General features: G+C 53.5%; 1 protein-coding gene across 6 annotated transcripts in view; it reads left to right on the top strand.

Annotated features, from left to right (window-relative positions):
* The window catches only part of MGLL (monoglyceride lipase), a 125,123-nt gene that overhangs the window by 55,593 nt on the left and 52,027 nt on the right, over positions 1 to 17,503 (top strand). Inside the window, exon 1 of one of the 6 annotated variants that reach the window (XM_060180287.1) lies at positions 7,221 to 7,299. The exons of the other annotated variants lie outside the window; for them this stretch is intronic. Coding sequence (XP_060036270.1) covers positions 7,236 to 7,299 — 64 coding nt within the window. The 5' untranslated portion in view covers positions 7,221 to 7,235. Of the gene's footprint in view, positions 1 to 7,220; positions 7,300 to 17,503 lie in introns of those variants that run through there. 6 annotated transcript variants of the gene reach the window in all.

Below are 17,503 nucleotides of genomic sequence, written 5' to 3'. Positions count from 1 at the left end.
AAGGCCTAGGTTCAAGCCAGTTCAGTCACCTTCTGGCTGTGTGACCCTAAGCCAGTTGCCTGAGCTCTCTGATCCTGTCTTCTCATCTCTAGCAAGAGAAAAACCAAAGTGTGTGCCCTACCCTACCTGGCAGGGCCCCAGCAGGGGCTAGATGAGAGAAACCACTTGCCAGTCCTCTCTGGCAGGGTTGAGTGAGGCACCCCCAGGAGCAGCTTCACCCACCTGGCATGCTTTCTAAATTTGCAAAGCGGTCAACGTAAGGCTTACTTCCCAAGGCGAGACACTAGACTTGATTACTATTCACTGCACCCTGACTGTCCATACGCAGGACTTCTCAGACCTCAGGAGAGCCCGGAGGTTCAGCTCTTCAGCTGGGGAGAGCTCACCAGCGCCCCCCCGAACGCACACCGCACTTCCTCACAACAAAGTGTGGTTGCTTTTATTGCCAGGGCTACAGGGAGCTTGAGGAGTGGGCTGTGTGGCCTGAGGGCCAGAATGGCAAGTGCGGTCTCCCCACACCCCTCCTCCCGCACCTCACAGCTGGCACACAACCCCCACCAGGGCCAACTGGCCATCAGTCACCGCATCATACAAACAGTAGCACCCCGGGGACCCTGAGGGGCCTTGGATACCCCATAACTCAGATACAGGTGAGGGCCACAGGTCACCTGGGTTGAGGAGAAACTGCAGGAAGGAAGAGGGAGCTTTGAAAGACTTGGGAAAGAAGGCACCATGTGGCAGAGACTTGAACTGGAGCTGGCATGTTTCAGGCGGAATGGAGGGAAGAGAGGGCTTCCTGGGGCAGAGGGCAGAGCAGGGGGGGAGACTTCCTCCCGCTTTAAAAATACTGCAGCTGAGTGAGCAGGCAGTGGTAAACCTGGTGGAGCGCACATGTTAGCATGCTCGAGGACCTGGGTTCAAACCCCTGGTCCCCACTGCTGGGGGGAAAAACTTCTAGAGTGGTGAAGCCGTGTTGCAGGTGTCTCTCTTCTCTTGCCCTCTACTTCCCTCTCCTTCTCTGTGTGTCTCACTATGGGAAAAAAATAATAATGACTCTGGAAATGGTGGAGTTATGCAGGCACCAAGCCCCACTGATAATCCTGGAAGAAAATGATAATGATAAAAAAACTATAGCTGCAGGCCAGGGAGATAGCATTATCAGTAGCAAAACAGACTTTCTCTCTCTTTTTCTTTCTTTCTTTTTTTTTTTTTTTGGTTATTATTGGGGCTTAGTGTCAGCACTGTGAATCCCCTGGTCCTGGAGGCTATTTTTCTCAATTTTGTTTTCCTTGCTGTGGTTGTTATTGGATAGGACAGAGATATATTGAGAGAGGAAGAGAGAAAGATAGACACACCTGCAGACCTGCTTCACTGCTTGCGAAGTGACCCCCATGCTGGTTGGGAGCCAGGGCTCAAACCAGGATCCTTACACCAGCCCTTGTGCTTTGTGCCACGTGCGCTTAACCCGCGACACTACCGCCCAGCCCCAAAAACAGACTTTCATTTCTGAGGCACCAGAGATTTCAGTTTCAGTTCCCAGCACCATCACAACCCAGAGCTGAGCAGGTCTCTGGTTAAAAAAGAAGAGGGGGAGTCGGGCGGTAGCGCAGCGGGTTAAGCGCACGTGGCACGAAGTGCAAGGACCGGCGTAAGGATCCCGGTTTGAGCCCCCAGCTCCCCACCTGCAGGGGAGTCGCTTCACAGGCGGTGAAGCAGGTCTGCAGGTGTCTGTCTTTCTCTCCCCCTCTCTGTCTTCCCCTCCTCTCTCCATTTCTCTCTGTCCTATCCAACAACGATGACATCAATAACAACGACAGTAATAACTACAATAAAACAACAAGGACAACAAAAGGGAATAAATAAATAAATATTTTCTAGAAAAAAGAAGGGAAAGAAAAGCTGTCCAGCCTCCCCCTACGTGCTCCTCCCTCTTTCTGTTGACCTGAGCCCTGTGGTGGAGGAGGTTTGGGTGGGGCGCCGGGGGTGCTGAGATGTACTTGAGAAAATGTGCAGATGGGCCCTCACGACCACAGTGGCCTGTAGAGCTACGCCGCACCCAGTGAAAGGGTGCTGACACCGGGAAGAAAACTGCCTTTCCTCACAGGAAGGAGCTGCTGCAACTGGGTGGGGTGGGGGTGGTGACTTGTTTGCTTGAGGTAACATGGGGGAGGGTGGAGAGAGAGAGAGAGAGAGAGAGAGAGAGAGAGAGAGAGAGAGGAGAGACACTATCTCTCCCCACTCCACCATCAATGGAGCTTCTGTGTGATGCCAAGACTTGAACCCAGGGCCTCACACCCAGCAGAGCAGGTGCTGTATGGGGCAAGCTGTATCTCTCGGACCCCAACATGATGAGGTGATTTGTTTAAAATCAATGAAGATGAGAACGGGGAGCTTCGGAGCAGCAGCTGTCCAGGTCACGTGACAGGAAAAGCCCGGTTCCCCTCACTGTCCAGGGCTTGAGCTTGAGAAGCCATGATGGGGTCGCAGTGGCCACAGCCTGGGACTGGGTGAGCCAACGTGGGCAGGAGTTCGGAGGCCTCTAGTAGACACTGGGGGAGGAGGGGCAGCGTGCCTGGGTCCGGGACGGAGTAGACGTGCAGGATCGTCCCCAGGGCCGTGGTCGTCCAGAGCTTCCCAGAGCATCAGCCGCCCCCAGACATTCCATGCTGGGCAGACCTGGGCCCACAGCTCTGCCCACCGCCTGCGGGTCCCCAGCTTATGCCTGCACCAGCTCCTGTCCCTCCCCTTCACACCCCTCATGCTCCTGCACCGTCCTCTGACTCGAGGCTCGAACCTCTCCCGATGTGTGTTTAGTTCTGTTCATGCGCCCGCTTCCCCTGCTAAATTCACAGCTCTGCCAGCACTGGAACCGCATCTCCCCCACCCCTGGATTCCTAGCTTAGCTGAGAGTCTGGTCACTCCCCGAAGGACTGCAGAGAGGCAGGATGACTGTGAAATGAGTAAGTTTAGAGCTCCCAGAGGCCAGCTGCCTCCCTCACACTCCTACCCAGGAGGGGTTCCACCTCTGACCCGTGCAGGAGGGGGCAGCTATAGGGGGATGAGAAGTGGGCATGGAGGGGCCCAGAGACACTCCAGGGAGCCAGATGGTGGCAGAGCCCAGGCAGAGGGAGAGGCTCAGTGCCAGCCGCAGGCCTTACCCAGGCAAACCCTGTGCTTGGGCTGTAGCGGTCCTCTCCCGACGGGGGTTAGGGACCAGACTCGGACAGACTTTTAGGCTTGGCAGGCCTGGTGGGGAGGGAGAAGGGAGACACCCTGGGTGTGCCCGGAGTCTTCCCTTTCTGGGCACTTCAGCATGTGGCCCGAGTCACACGCCCGCAGGTCCACTCCCCCCTGCCACATGCAGACACTTTCTGAATGTAAACATCATGCTCCCACCTAGCTGGCGTTTACCTTGAAGTCTTTAAAAAGAAAGTTTCTGTTTATTAACATGGAAGAGAACTAGAGCATCCCTCTGGCACATGCAGTGTCAGGGATCAAAGTCAGGGCTTCATGCTTTGTTCAGTCCAGAGCTCTAACCACTGTGCCATCCCCCAGACCACATGAACTCTCTTCCCATTCATCTCCAAAACCGGTGGACCAGGCATCTGCCCCCACTCTAGACAAGGGACATAGATGCTTGTGGTACACAGTGAGGCCACAGGCAAGCGGAGGGTAGTGGCTGAACAAGCTTTTGGAGCCCCCTCCCAGGGTCAGACACCAGCTCCTAAGGGCCGGGACCTGGCTCAGTGATGCAGCACCCGCCTTGCACAGAGGCGGCCCTGGGTCCAGTCCCTAACACTGCATGTGCCAGTGAACAGACAGGTCATTAAAGAAGAGAGACGACAGCTCCTCCACTCACCAGCCACAGGCAGCAGCCAGGAGCCCCAGCCACCCCCACCCCCTTCTGGTCTGTGAGATGGTGACAGTGGTCCTCCTCTGAGCTTCCATCAGAACTGACTCTGGCCCGGGGGCTGCACGTCAGCAAGCAGTGCTCGTTCTTTGACGAAAATGTTAAAGGCTTTTTTAAACTTTGTGTCAATTATTTGATAGGACAGAGACAAGTTGAGAGGAAGGGGTAGCTGGAGACAGAGGGAGGAAGACAGAGACACCTGCAGTGCTGCTTCACCACTCCCGAAGCTTCCCCCCAGCAGGTGGGGAGCGGGTGCTTGAACCTGGGTCCTCCTGTGTGGCGGGCGACACGTGCGACCCGCTGTGCTGCCACCCGGCTCCTTGTGCGGCACCTGCTCCTTTTCTTTTTTCTTTCTTTTTTGCCTCTAGGTTTATCACTGGGGCTCGGTGCCTGCACTACGAATCCACCGCTCCTGGAGGCCATTTTTCCCATTTTGTTGTCCTTGTTGTAGTTGTTATTGTTATTGTTGTCCTAGCTATTGTTGTTGGCTAGGACAGAGAGAACTGGAGAGAGGAGGGGAAGACAGAGAAGGGGAGAGAAAGACACCTGCAGACCTGCTTCACCGCTTGCGAAGCGACCCTCCTGTAGGTGGGCAACCGGGGGCTCGAACCGAGATCTTTACACTGGCCCTTGTGCTTTGTGCCACGTGCGCTTAACCCGCTGCGCCACCGCCCAGCTCCCGTGGTGCCTGTTCTTTTAAATTTCTTTTTTTTTAATATTTATTTTATTTATTTATTCCCTTTTGTTGTCCTTGTTGTTTTATTGTTGTAGTTATTATTGTTGTTGTCGTTGTTGGATAGGACAGAGAGAAATGGAGAGAGGAGGGGAAGACAGAGAGGAGGAGAGAAAGACAGACACCTGTAGACCTGCTTCACCGCCTGTGAAGCGACTCCCCTGCAGGTGGGGAGCCGGGGTTCGAACCGGGATCCTTATACCGGTCCTTGTGCTTTGTGCCACCTGCGCTTAACCCGCTGCGCTACAGCCCGACTCCCTTTTTTTTTTTTTGGTGCCTGTTCTTATGTGGACACTCGTCACCAGAGCTGAAACAATGATCGCAGCTCCCATCAGTTACCTTTCACCGTGAGCCAGAGATGCAGCAGATGCCAGGAACCTGCAGGGGAGTTGTGTCTCCCCATCTGAGGGGCCTTAGAGGAGTTGGGGGAACACCCCAGTCCTGTCAGCGAGTGGCAGGTCGGAGCCAGGACTCCAGGTCCTCAGAACCCAGGCCGGGAAGTCTCCTGGGCTTGGACATCGCTGCCATTACCCTTTTGTAGATTAACTAACTACCTGCAGAGGGACCACAAAAAGGCCGGACAAGAGCACTCACTTGGGTAGAGCATTGCTCTGTCATGGGTGCCGTCCAGGCTCATGCTCAGCCCTGCCACACAGCGCTAAGGTGTTCTTCACCTCTTGACGTCACTGTCTAGCAGCAATAACAACAACAAAAATAGGTGTCAGTCAAAGAGATTCTTAACAGCTGGGACTCAGCCTGGGAGGCAGCTGAGTGGTAGAGCTCAGGACCTGCATGTCCCAAGTTCTGTCCGTGCCAGAGTTGAACGGTGCTTTACTGTCTCCTTCCCTGCCTCCCTTTCTCATAAAGATGTGTAAAGAAATCTCTTAAAAATAAATCCGTGCTCCTGGTTGAGCTCTCATGATACCATGCACAAGGACTCGAGTTCAAGTCCCCACTTGCAGGGGGAAAGCTTCACAATTAGTGAAGTAGGGTTGCAAGTGTATCTCTCCTCCCCCTCCCCCCACCACTGTCGCAATTTCTCTCTGTCCTACCAAAATAAATCAATTAAATTTAAATAAGATATTAAAATAATGCAGGTGGAACCGAGGCTGACCACATTTGATGTGTCCTTAGGGAGGTCTGAGGCCTGAGGCCTGCCTGGGGGAGGGGGCACCATCTCCATTTAGTGCCAGCCAGAACCTTTTGGAAGTGGTGGTTCGAACAGCACGTGACTGGGAAATAGCCAGCCTACCAAGGACTAAAAATAAACGTCTGTGTGGCTGCCAGCTTTCAGGGCACAGCAGGAGAGTGAGGAGGGGAGAACGCTTGCCTGGCGCTGCATGCCGGCCTCCAGTGGCAGTTTCCCACTGGGCAGGAAGGGTGACCACTGCATACTCATGACCGCCCCCCCCCCCAAGGTCTTTCCTTCTCAGGTCCAGGCCTTTGCACTTGTGCAGTTTCCCCACTGCTAGGTAGAGAGAGAGGCAGAGACTCAGAGACAGGGAGAGAAGCGGCAGCGTGCCCAGAGGAAGAATAACTTGCCCAAGGCTGCACAGCCAACAGAAACAAATCCATGTTCAAGCCCCCAGGCTTTTTCCCTTGCTGTCACTCTCCCCTGTGACTGAAACTACTCGGGCTTGGGGTGCCACAGGCTCCCTCTTGCCCTCGCAATGCCCTCTCGGCCCCTGGCCTCTGAGCAGCCGGGCCTGGAGCTCGGTCCCAGGCAAGTGGCCTGGGGTTCTGCTCCCTCCCACAGAAGCGCCAGAGCGGCTCCAGGAATAGCTCGTGACGTACAGTCTGTCGGGGGTGCGGTGCCAACTCCCCGCCTGGCGCCTTCTGCCCAGGCTGTGCACAGAAAGCCTGCCACTCCCCAGAGTGGCTCTGGAGCCCAGCTGAGGGGTGTTGGGCCGCTGTCCTTGAGCCCCGAGTCCTCTGCTTCCACACCAGCAGTGCCAGAGCCACATGCCCAGGCTCACGGCATCGTACAAGCTCGCTGCTCCAGGCTGTGAGCCTCAGTTTCCCCATCCGAGTGATGGTCCCCAAGCTTCCCCCAGCCACCTTAACTCCTTGGAGTTAAGCAACAGGGAGAAGGGGACTCCTGTGCCCAGGTTGCCCTGGCACTAGCCAGCCATGCCTCCAATGCCACCCTCTTGCTTTCTTCAACACAGAAGATGCTGTCAGTGTGGGAGGCAGGGGCCAGCTGTCTCCTCCCCCAGCCTCGGAGCAGGGCTGGATCGTCCAAGCACCCTAATAATCATCACTTCTTTCCCAGCTGTTGTGCGGTGTCACTCGCTCAGAAACATGGCTTCAAGCAGTCTCATCATTGCAGACTCTCTGACCACAAAAGGAGCAGAATCCTCCAGGGCACTTCATCCAAATGTCCCAGCCCCCTGGATGGAGACAGGGAGGAGGACTGGGGAGAGCTGAGGCAGATGGGGACTCTGGCTTGAGTGCCCTCCACCCCCTGCCTGGCCATCAGCCTTCTTGGTTGGGAGCTTCTGCACGAGCCCTGTTGTTGCCGGGAATGGAATCCTCCAAGGAGGGAGAAAGTGAGACAGAACAGGCGATATGGCTCACAGCTGTGATTCCTAAATGCGCAGCCTTGTGGCCCAAAAGGGCCTGCCGAGTGGGGCTCAGAGCACGGCCACATATCCGGGTGAGTGCGGAGCCTACAGAGGTTAGGGACATTGGCCAGTCACCTGGTGGCACAGCAGCGAGGCCCAGACCTGCCTGTCCCTGCTCTTGAGTCACGTGGCATGGAATGAGTGGGCCGTGGGAGCTAGTTTTCAGTAGCCCTGAGCTACGGAGAAGGGAGCCTGTAGGCTCTGGCCTGTTCATTACTGCATATTTTTGAGAATGATGTTTCCCCTCTGGCAGTAGGTTGACACAGGCATGATAAATTGGCTGGTTTCCCCATAAAACATCTCTGGGGTTTGTTTTTATTTTAAGGCCTTTTTATAGATCAAGGGAAAAAATTATGGCTTCCCCCATTCTGTCCCCTCCCTGCAGCAATGGGACTGTTGAGGGATTGACACTCGTGTCTTAGAGCTGACAGTGAGTGTTGCAGAAGAGGGAGGTGTGACTGTGGGGTCAGTTACACAAGGCAGCCTGGGCTGTGTAGCCAGAGAGAGAGAAGGAGGGAGAGAGGATGTGACTTGGTGGGAAAGCTTCTTGCTATGGACTTTCTACAAGTTCCTTCACATTTCTCAGCCTCCCTGCCTCCCTCATTCATTCTTCCATTCCTTTGCTCATTCTATAATTTAAAAAAAAAGTATCTACTTACTATGGGAGAGAGAGGAAGGGTTTCATGAAAGGGGGAAGGAGAGAGCTGCCAGAGCTCCACTCCTGGCACGGAACCAGTAGCCTCAGGCCAGCAAAGTCTCTGCTCCGTCAGTGGAGGCAGTTCCTGGACCTCATTCTGTTACTTTCTGAGCACCTGTGATGGTCCAGTCCTGCTCCCATGCACAGGAAATGTAGCTATGTGCAAACCAGACAAAAAGCCCTGCCTTTGTCAGACCCTAAGTGGAAGTGAATGTTCTAAAGTTTATAATCGGGGGAGGTAAGTGTGATGGAGAGAAATGAAACGGGCACCTGGCCTCACCCACTGAGAGTGATGACTAAAGGTGAGGCCACTTGAGGTTGGGGGGAGCCACACAGGTGCCTGGGGGAAGAGGGACCAGCCAGTACACAGGTCGTGCGGTAGGAGTGTGGTGCCGGAGGAGTGGGCAGGAGAGACTTTGTAGAGAGGCCTCCTCCATCCCTGCTGTTTGCCACATGTCATCAGGGGCCTTCCCACTGGGTGAGGAATAGAGGTCCCACACAGGGAGAGAGGTGCAGATGAAACAGAAGTGACAAGGAACAGGTCATACAGGGACCAGGGAGCCAGGGGCCAGCGTGTGCCAAGCACCTGGGCATGGCAGGTGCAAACAAGGTGCCTCCCTCCCTGCACAGCAGCTGAAAATCAGCTGTCCATCCCCAGGTGTGGGTGAGGTGTCGCCCCCTGCAGCTGAGTCAGGCAGGCACTGACTGACCAGGGTCAGGGCGTGAGTGCTCCCTCATCGGCAGGCTCCTCCAGCTCCTCTGCACTGGACCCCAAGCCACCTCTGGGGCAAAAGTCTCTCCTCCTCCTTGGGTCAAGGGGCTAACCGAGTTGTGTGCACCCTCCCCCCCTTCTCGCTATCCCTGCCTCTTGGTACAAACCCTCTCCCCCTTCTCACTCTCCCTGCCTCTAAAGTAAACAGTGAGGTGCTGGGCTCAGGCATCTCTTGGTCACTTCTGCTCATATTCCATTAGTTCTGCAGTCCTGGGCTGGGAGCATGGACTCTGGTGGGAGGGTTTATACCATGTGGCAAAGAGCGTGGATGGAGGAGGTCTCCTTTAAAAAGACCCAGAGCTGGGGCCAGGTGGTGGCGCACCTGGTTGAGCACACATGTTACAGTGCGCAAGGACCCAGGTTCGAGCCCCTAGCCCCCACCTGCAGGGGGAAAGCTTTACAAGTGGTGAAGCAGTGCTGCAGGCGTCTCTCTGTCTCTCACCTTCTCTGTCACCCCCTTCCCTCTCAATTTCTGACTTTCTCTATCCAGCAAATAAATAAAGATAAAAAAAATTTTTTTTAATTCAATGTAATAAATAAATAAATAAAAATAAAAAGACCCAGAGTCTGTTCCGTTGACCCAGGCCAAAGCCATCAAGTTCAAATTGATTATATCAGATAAAAGAAAAATGGTTTGAGGAGTCGGGCGGTAGCACAGTGGGTTAAGCACACGTGGCGCAGAGCGCAAGGATCAGCTGAAGGATCCTGGTTCGAGCCCCTGGTTCGAGCCCCCTGCTCCCCACCTGCAGGGGAGTCGCTTCCCAGGCGGTGAAGCAGGTCTGCAGGTGTCTGTCTTTCTCTCACCTCTCTCTGTCTTCCCCTCCTCTCTCCATTTCTCTCTTTCCTATCCGACAACGATGACAACAATAACAATTACAACAATAAAACAATAAGGGCAACAAAAGATAATAAATAAATAAGAAATATGGTTTTCTTAGGCCATCTTTTTAATTTAGGATTACTAGTGGTTTAAAAGAATATTAAATAACAGGGAATAGAACCACACCACACCCACCACCAGAGTGCTGTGAGAACCACAAAGTCTTAGAGGCAGTGTGCTTAGTTTCGTTTTGTTCTCTGCTACAGGACTTTCACTCTTGTGGATTCCTTTTTCTTTTCTCCAGATAAAAGATGAGAGAGGGAGAGGAGGAGGGGAGGGAGTGAGGGGAGAGACACCACAGCACCGTTGCATCCATCCCCCATGAAGCTTCTCCTCTGCATGGTGCCCCCAGTGAGCTTCTTGTGCGTGGCAAAGTGTGCGCTCTGCCGAGTGAGCTGTCAGTGTCTCCTGCCTGAAGATACTGGTTTTATAGAAAAGTAGACTGTCACTTTTTGTTTTCCAAGACACACCTTTAGTTTATGATTTGGGGCGTGGGCGGACCTGATCGCTGCTCAGCTCTAACTTATGGTGCTGCCAGGAATTGAACCTGGAGCCTCTGAGCCTCAGACATGGGGAGTCTGTTGCTTAAACTCCTGGGCTATCTTGATGATCCTGTGCGTCTTGATCTTTTGAAAGGCAGTGCCGGGGAATGAACCCATGATCTCGCACAGGCGTGTGTCGGGTACCAGTGAACCACCCTCCTGGCCCGATTTTTAAAAAAAATTTCGTTTCTTATAAATAGTTTATTACAAGTTTGTAAGATTCCTCTGTATATTTGCACACCACACCCACCACCAGAGTTCTGTATCTCCTCCCTCCCAACTCCCAAGAATAACCACCAGAGTTCTCACTAGTCTTACCTTTGTTTGCTTCTGTTTTGTTTGGATTGGGACGGGGCAAATTCATTTAAATCAGATCTCCGGATTCCACATATGAATGATACCATCTGGTATCTGTCTTGCATCTCTTTACTTATTTCACTAGGCAAAATCCCCTCCAGTTCCATCCATTTTGTCCCAAAGGACACAGGATCGTCTTTTTGATTGCAGAATAGGAGTCCATGGAATCTACAGCCCATCACTTCTTTAGCCAGTCATCTGCCGATGGCATCTGGGCTGCTTCCACTCTGTGGCTGTGGTGAATACTGCAGCTAGGAGAGAGGGGTGCCTGTGTCCCCTCTAACCAGTGTTTGAGTGTCCACTCCTCTGTGGCACCAGGGAAACAACCCGGGACCCCTGGGGATGGATGATAACGCACCGGGTTAAGCACACATGGTACAAAACCCAGGACCCCACACGTGGGAAGCGAGTGCTGTGTCCACACCTCAGACCTCCTTGTGGTTTTGGCATCAGGTAGGGGGAGAAGCCTGGAGCTGCCCGGGGCTGTGCTTGATAGTGCAGGTCCTGTCCCGGCCAACACAGTAGGGAGAGCGGCCATTGAAAAGACACTGTGTAGGCGGGGGGGGGGGGGGGGGGGGGGGGGGGGGGCGGTGACATACCTAGTTAAGCGCTCACATTACAGTGCGCAAGGAGCCAGGTTCAAGCCCCTGGTCTCCACCTGCAGGGGAAAAGTTTCACAAGTGGTGAAGCAGGACTGCAGGTATCTCTCTGTCTCTATCCCTCTCTATCTCCCTTCCCTTCTCAATTTATCTGTCTCTATCCAATAATATATATATATATATATATATATATAATAGAGAAAGAAAGGGAGTTGGGCAGTAGCGCAGCAGGTTAAGCGCACGTGGCACAAAGCATAAGGACCGGTGAAAGGATCCCAGTTCGAGTCCCCAGCTCCCTACCTGCATGGGGGTCGATTCACAAGCAGGTGTCTCTCCCCCTCTCTGCCTTCCCCTCCTCTCTCCATTTCTCTTTGTCCTACCCAACAATGACAACATCATTAACAACAATAATAATAACAAGGGCAACAAAAGGGAAAATAAATTTTAATAAAAAATAAAGAGAAAAAAGAAAGAAAGAAAGAAAGAGAAAAACACTGTGTTACTTCCTACAAGGAGAGACCACGCCACCACGCAGGGCCTCATAGGAAAGCACCAGGGACCTCAGGGGCTTGGCAGGAACCTGCACTGTGCCGCCCTTGGAAGGGAGTAAGGGGGGTGGGTTCAGCAGGCTCAGGTCTAACGGGCTTGAGTGATCCGGGCAGGCCCTGGGGTTGAGGGTTGATGTAGAGGGTGTCTGACACCTGGCCTGGGCTGGCAGGGATGGGTGGGGGTGATTGGCCTTGAGTGTGCGGACCTCACAGGAGACGGGAGCGCTCGGCGCTGGTTAGACACGTGCAGATGAAGGGAGCCCTCAAGCTTGAGTTGCTTGCTACCCACTAGAGATCAACCAACTCTGGGAGAGGCATCAAATGTCAGCATAGCAAGAATGCCTGATGCAGCCCAGATGGCCGTGCTTCCTTTATGTAGCCAACAAACCAGCTTTCTTTTCTCTGTTCAGCTACCACGGGTTTCCATGTTGGTCTACGATGGCTGCTGGAGTTCTAGCCACTGCATCACATTTCTGTTTCAGACACCAGAAATGATGCCTCTCTTCTGTTTGAGAAATCTCTTCTGGAAGTCTCATCTAGTCACTCCCTCTTGTACCCTAATGACTAGAACGTAGTCACATGGTCACACCTGATGCTGGGGAAGCTGGAAGCTAGAGTGCCCTAGCTAGGTGTGTCGCCAATGTAAATAAGCTGAGGATTAAGGAAGAGAGAAAAGAGTAGGCATTGGGTAGGCAAATAGGAATCTCCACTCTTCACTTTCCAGGGGAAGTGACTCCAGTTTTCTTTAATGGTGGTGACAGAGTCTTTGGCAAGTGTGTTGCCACTCGGGGGAGTCCCAGTGTCCTCTGCACCGGGTCACACCCTGGCTTGTGGGCTGCTGTCCTGACCCAGCAGGGCAGCCACGTGTCTCCCAACCCAGCACATGTCAGAGCAGAACTGCCGCTAATCCCTGCACTCGTCACTGACTGACACACCCTGAGAGACACCCGGCATTTTGTGTCTTTTGTGTGGCTTCCAGTGTGGGGGAGTGCAGTGTGACACAGGGGTGGCAGGAAGGAGACTGAGTGGGAGAAGCCATCCCCTGCCTGGTGGAAGAGGCACCGCCACCCCCACCCCCCCAGCAGCCTGAGCTTTGAGCAGATACTGAGGAGTGAGTATGAGCACAGCTTGACCTGTGTCACCCCTCAGCCCAGGTCACAGCGGCTGAAGAGAAGCGAAACTTCCGGGTGCTGGTTTCAGCTTCTGCTTCCCTTTCTGAGGCTGAGCCAGGCCTGAGCCAGGCCACAGGGTGTGTGTGTATGGGGGGCTTTCTCCAGCTTACTCCCTCCAAGACACCTCTGCTGGGTGATACTCAAACTCACAGGCCCCGCCCCAGATTCTGGGGGGGGGCTCACTCTTGCCTCCTTGCAGAAACAAAGGAAGGTGTCGCCCCCCGCCCCGTCTTGTGATGTTTGACCCTCTGTCTCCACAGTCCCCTGCCAAGGCCCTGGGTGAACATTCAGACTGAAGGAATGGATGGTGTCAGGGACACGGGCAGGAGTGGGGTGTGTGACCTGGAGCACACACACTCGCAAGTGCATCTCCCGGGAACCGCTGAGTGTGGGCCTCCCCCTCTCCCTGGGGTTGGCTTCCTCAGCTGCTGAGTGAGGAGGGGGCTGGGGGGGAAAGGGCTGGAAGCTTCCAGGGGTGAGGCTGGTGACAGCGCACGTGCCTTCCCTCATTCCTGCCCCCCCCCCCCAGCCTGCAGCCCAGAGCTCCTGCTTGATGTGCAGATGCATGCTCCCCTCACCTGGAGGCCAGCCCAGTAGGCACCTGCTGGGTCAGGCAGCCTCCGGAGGCCTGAGCAGAGCTGCCAGCTATATTCTGGCCTTGCTGCTCACATCACCCCTCTGTGCCTGTTTCCACTCTGGAATAATGGCCATCTGCCCCCCCCCTTTCCCTACCAGGGCTGCTGTGAGAATTAACCCACTTCACACAACAGTCCGAGTTCAGGGAAGTAGCTCGCAATGAGCCAGGCCCAGCACCACAGACAGCACCGGGGAAAACCTGCGGGCGGTAGGGCAGTGCCGTGCTGTCTCTCTTCTCGTCTCCCCCGACCCCAAATTAAAAACAATAAGGAAAAAAAAAACTGACCCAAGGAGACAGCTCGCCAGTGGTGGCTTCTCGAATGTTCGAGGCCCCGAGTCTGTTCCCTGGTGCCGCATTTGGCAGAGAGTGAACTGGAAGCTCTGGGGGAGATGTGATTTTTCTGCCTCCCTGTAGCTGCAGCAAGGTGTTTCAGGATTCTCATCTGCCAGCTGAGGAAACTAGAGGAGTTTCTTTGTTTGCCTGTTGGTTTTTGCAATTTGAAGCCTTGTATGCACTTTCTCTTCCTCGCCATACTTTCACGGCGCTCTCCCCGCCCTCATCTCAGCACCTCCTGCTGTCCAGGGACCCCGAGGAGCTTGCGGGCAGCCAGCATGGCTGACCCCAGGACCTGTGTTCACAAGAGGAGCCCCAGTGGGTGGAGGGTACACAGGGACACAGGGTGACAGCAGGAGCTGCAGCCTGAGCAAAGACAGGCCGCGTGCCGACCCCAGCCAGCCTAGACAGCGCTGGGAGTGAGACCCACCCCGAGCAGAGGGGGTCAGGGGTCCCACAGGCGATACGAGACCCCACCAGGTTCTGAACCAGGTTCTGAGGCCACATGGCCTTGTGTGAGTCACTGGGCTGACCCTGAGGTTGGTCAAAGTGTAGCAGGAACATCCCTATACCAACCCCCCCCCCCATAGCCCTCACGTGCAGCCACCTCCAGAGGGGAAGTGCCTGTCAGGGCTGTTACAGCATTTGCACCCCGCCACCCCACGGCACAGCCCCCCTACTGTTGTCCTGCAGCTTGGAGGCTGAAAAGCATTAAGAAATAAAGCAGGTTAAGTGCATGTGGTGCAAAGCACAAGGATCAGCATAAGGATCCCGGTCCTAGCCCCCGGCTCCCCACCTGCAGGGGGTTCGATTCACAGGCGTTGAAGCAGGTCCGCAGGTGTCTGTCTTTCTCTCCCCTTCTCTGTCTTCCCCTCCTCTCTCCATTTCTCTCTGTCCTATCCAACAACAACATCAATAACAACAATAATAACTACAACAATAAAAGCAACAAGGGCAACAAAAGGGAATAAATAAATATTTTTTAAAGATATAAAGCAGAAAAATTGTTTAGTAATCAGGAACCTAAAGGTAAGAATATAGCAGATGAGATTTGGGGGTCTTCATTTTGGAAAAGGCCTATTTTAGGTATATTCCAAGGGGCCCGTGACTTTACTAATTTTTGCCTGAGCCCAACAGCTAATATGCAGGTGGGCTAAAGGTGCTGTCTGGGGAGATGGTGTCAGAGTTGGAAATAAGACCAGAAAGCTGGATCGGGGAGGAGAGTAATTCTTTTCCCTGTCCCAGGATGTCTCTGTGAGCCCGGGAATTTTCTTTTATATATATTCATTTATTTATTTTCCCTTTTGTTGCCCTTGTTGTTTTTTATTGTTGTTGTAGTTACTATTGTTGTCGTCATTATTAGATAAGACCGAGAGAAATGGAGAGAGGAGGGGAAGACAAAGAGGGAGAGAAAGACAGACACCTGCAGACCTGCTTCATCACCTGTGAAGCGACTCCCCTGCAGGTGGGGAGCCAGGGGCTCAAACTGGGATCCTTACGCCGGTCCTTGCGCTTCACACTACAGGCGCTTAACCCGCTGCACTACCGCCCAGTTCCTGGGAATTTTCTCAGTGGTGGTTCAGAAGTCTAGACGGCTCTAATCAAGGTTAGCGGAAAGCACTTTGCTCTATTAATCCTCCTCAGGCAGGTTGTCATTACTTCCTTACCCCTCCACGCCCCCCCCCCACGCTTAGCTCAGTCATTCTCACACCCCCAACACCCAGCCCTCCGGGGTAACTACAAACACACTGATTCCAGTTACAATGACTTCTCAAGATCAGGTATGAATGTGGGTCGATTGCAGAACTGGACGGTTTCGTTATTGTGCTTTTTTGGTGTCCACACGTGCAAGTGTGGTTTTCTGTAAAGCCTTTATGGCTTTCACCCTGTAGTGCAATGCCACCTCATTGTGGAAATTTTGTCAAGTACAAAAAAAGGATAAATGTATTCAAATAACTTCAGTCTGATTGCCCAGATATAGCCAGCACCCAGTTTGAGGTCTGTTCTCTCAACCATGTCTGTGAGTGTAAATGGCCAAGTGGTTTTGCCAACAGAAGGGACAATTGTTCCTTGTCCAGCCTCCACCTGCTTTGGGGGTTCTGCTGCGTCCCCCCTGTGCTCTTCTCTCCTCTGGTTCTGCTTTCCCCTCCCCCTTTTCTGTAAGTTGCTCCAGAGCACCGAAGATGGGAGCATAGCATTCCAAAGCTTGATGGGAGCAGATGTGAAAAGATCATCTTTTACACTGCTCAGATGAAGACAACAGTGTCCAGATGGGGCAGATGCCTTGTGAAAAGCCATCCGGCAGGTTGGTGTAGTATGGGGACTCTTGACTCCTAGTTCCAGTGTCCCAGTCCCCCTTTTGTGGCTTCCTTGTGACTGGCATGCTTTCTTTATGGCAAACCCAAAAAGAATTTTAGCAGGAGGGGGTTGGGCGGTAGGGACCGGCATAAGGATCCTGGTTCGAGCCCCTGGCACCCCACCTGCAGGGGAGTCACTTCACAGGCGGTGAAGCACATCTGCAGGTGTCTGTCTTTCTCTCCCCCTCTCTGTCTTCCCTCCTCTCCCCATTTCTCTCTGTCCTGTCCAACAACGAATGAACGACATCAACAATAACAATAATAACCACAATAAGACTACAACAACAAGGGCAACAAAAGGGGAAAAATGGCCTCCAGGAGCAGTGAATTCATGTTGCAGGCACTGAGCCCCAGCAATAACCCTGGAGGCAAAAGAAAAAAAACAAGAATTTTAGCAGGAAACAAATTGGTCCCAGAACCTGCGGATGGCTTCCTCTGTTACCTCCCCTCCCCTTCACTGAAACCTCAGCTCATGCAGCCTTTTCCAAGACTGTCCCCAGCCACCCCACCAGTAACCGCACAGTTACAGCCGACTTTTCTGGCGCTGTTTTCTCTAAAGCACCACAGACCTGCTCAGCATTTCATTTATTTATTTATCATTGGATAGAGACAGAAATTTTTAGAGGAGAGGGGGCGATAGAGACAGAGAGACACCTGCAGGCCTACTTCACCACTCGTGAAGCTTTCTCCCTGCAGGTGGAGGCCAGGGGCTTGAACCTGGATCCTCGCGCGTGGTAATATGGGCACCTCACCAGATGCACCACCGCCTGGCCCTGTCAGTATTTCTTGTGTTTCTTGAATAATTCCACTGGAAAGACAAAAGCTCCCTCCAGAGGGTGGGGGATTTTTTGCTAGCCTTGTCTACTGCTGACTCCCTCCCCTGCCGCACTTAGCAAGCTGGTGGAATGAAAGATTAATGACATATAAAAGGGAGGGTGGATGTAAAAGAAGAGAGGAGGTCATTGGGAGATCTTTCTTGGAAAGCACATGTTATCTGGGGTCTGGGAGAGAGTTTGTCCAGCGGAACACACCCCTTGCTGTGCACAGAGCAAGGTGTACTACGCGGTCACACTGTGGACAGTCCTGGGGAGGCTGCTTCCGGCCGGTGCCGTCATGTTGGTCCTCTCTGACCCTTCCTCTCTCCTCTCTCTATCCCTTTCTCTTTTAAACACAAAGAAGAGAAAATCGGACCAGGGAGGCTTCTCAACTGGTAGTACACATGTCCAAGTCCCTGGGCTCTCACCACCTGGCTCCATATAAGCAAATAAAACAAGGGGCCCGGCAGTGGCGCACCTCGTTAAGCACACACATCACAGTGCAGAAGGACCCAGGTTCAAGCTCC

Source organism: Erinaceus europaeus, chromosome 21 (assembly GCF_950295315.1).
Source record: "Erinaceus europaeus chromosome 21, mEriEur2.1, whole genome shotgun sequence".
Lineage (NCBI taxonomy): Eukaryota > Metazoa > Chordata > Mammalia > Eulipotyphla > Erinaceidae > Erinaceus > Erinaceus europaeus.
Note: the sequence above shows the minus strand (reverse complement) of the source record. Positions and strands in the feature narration are given on the sequence as shown.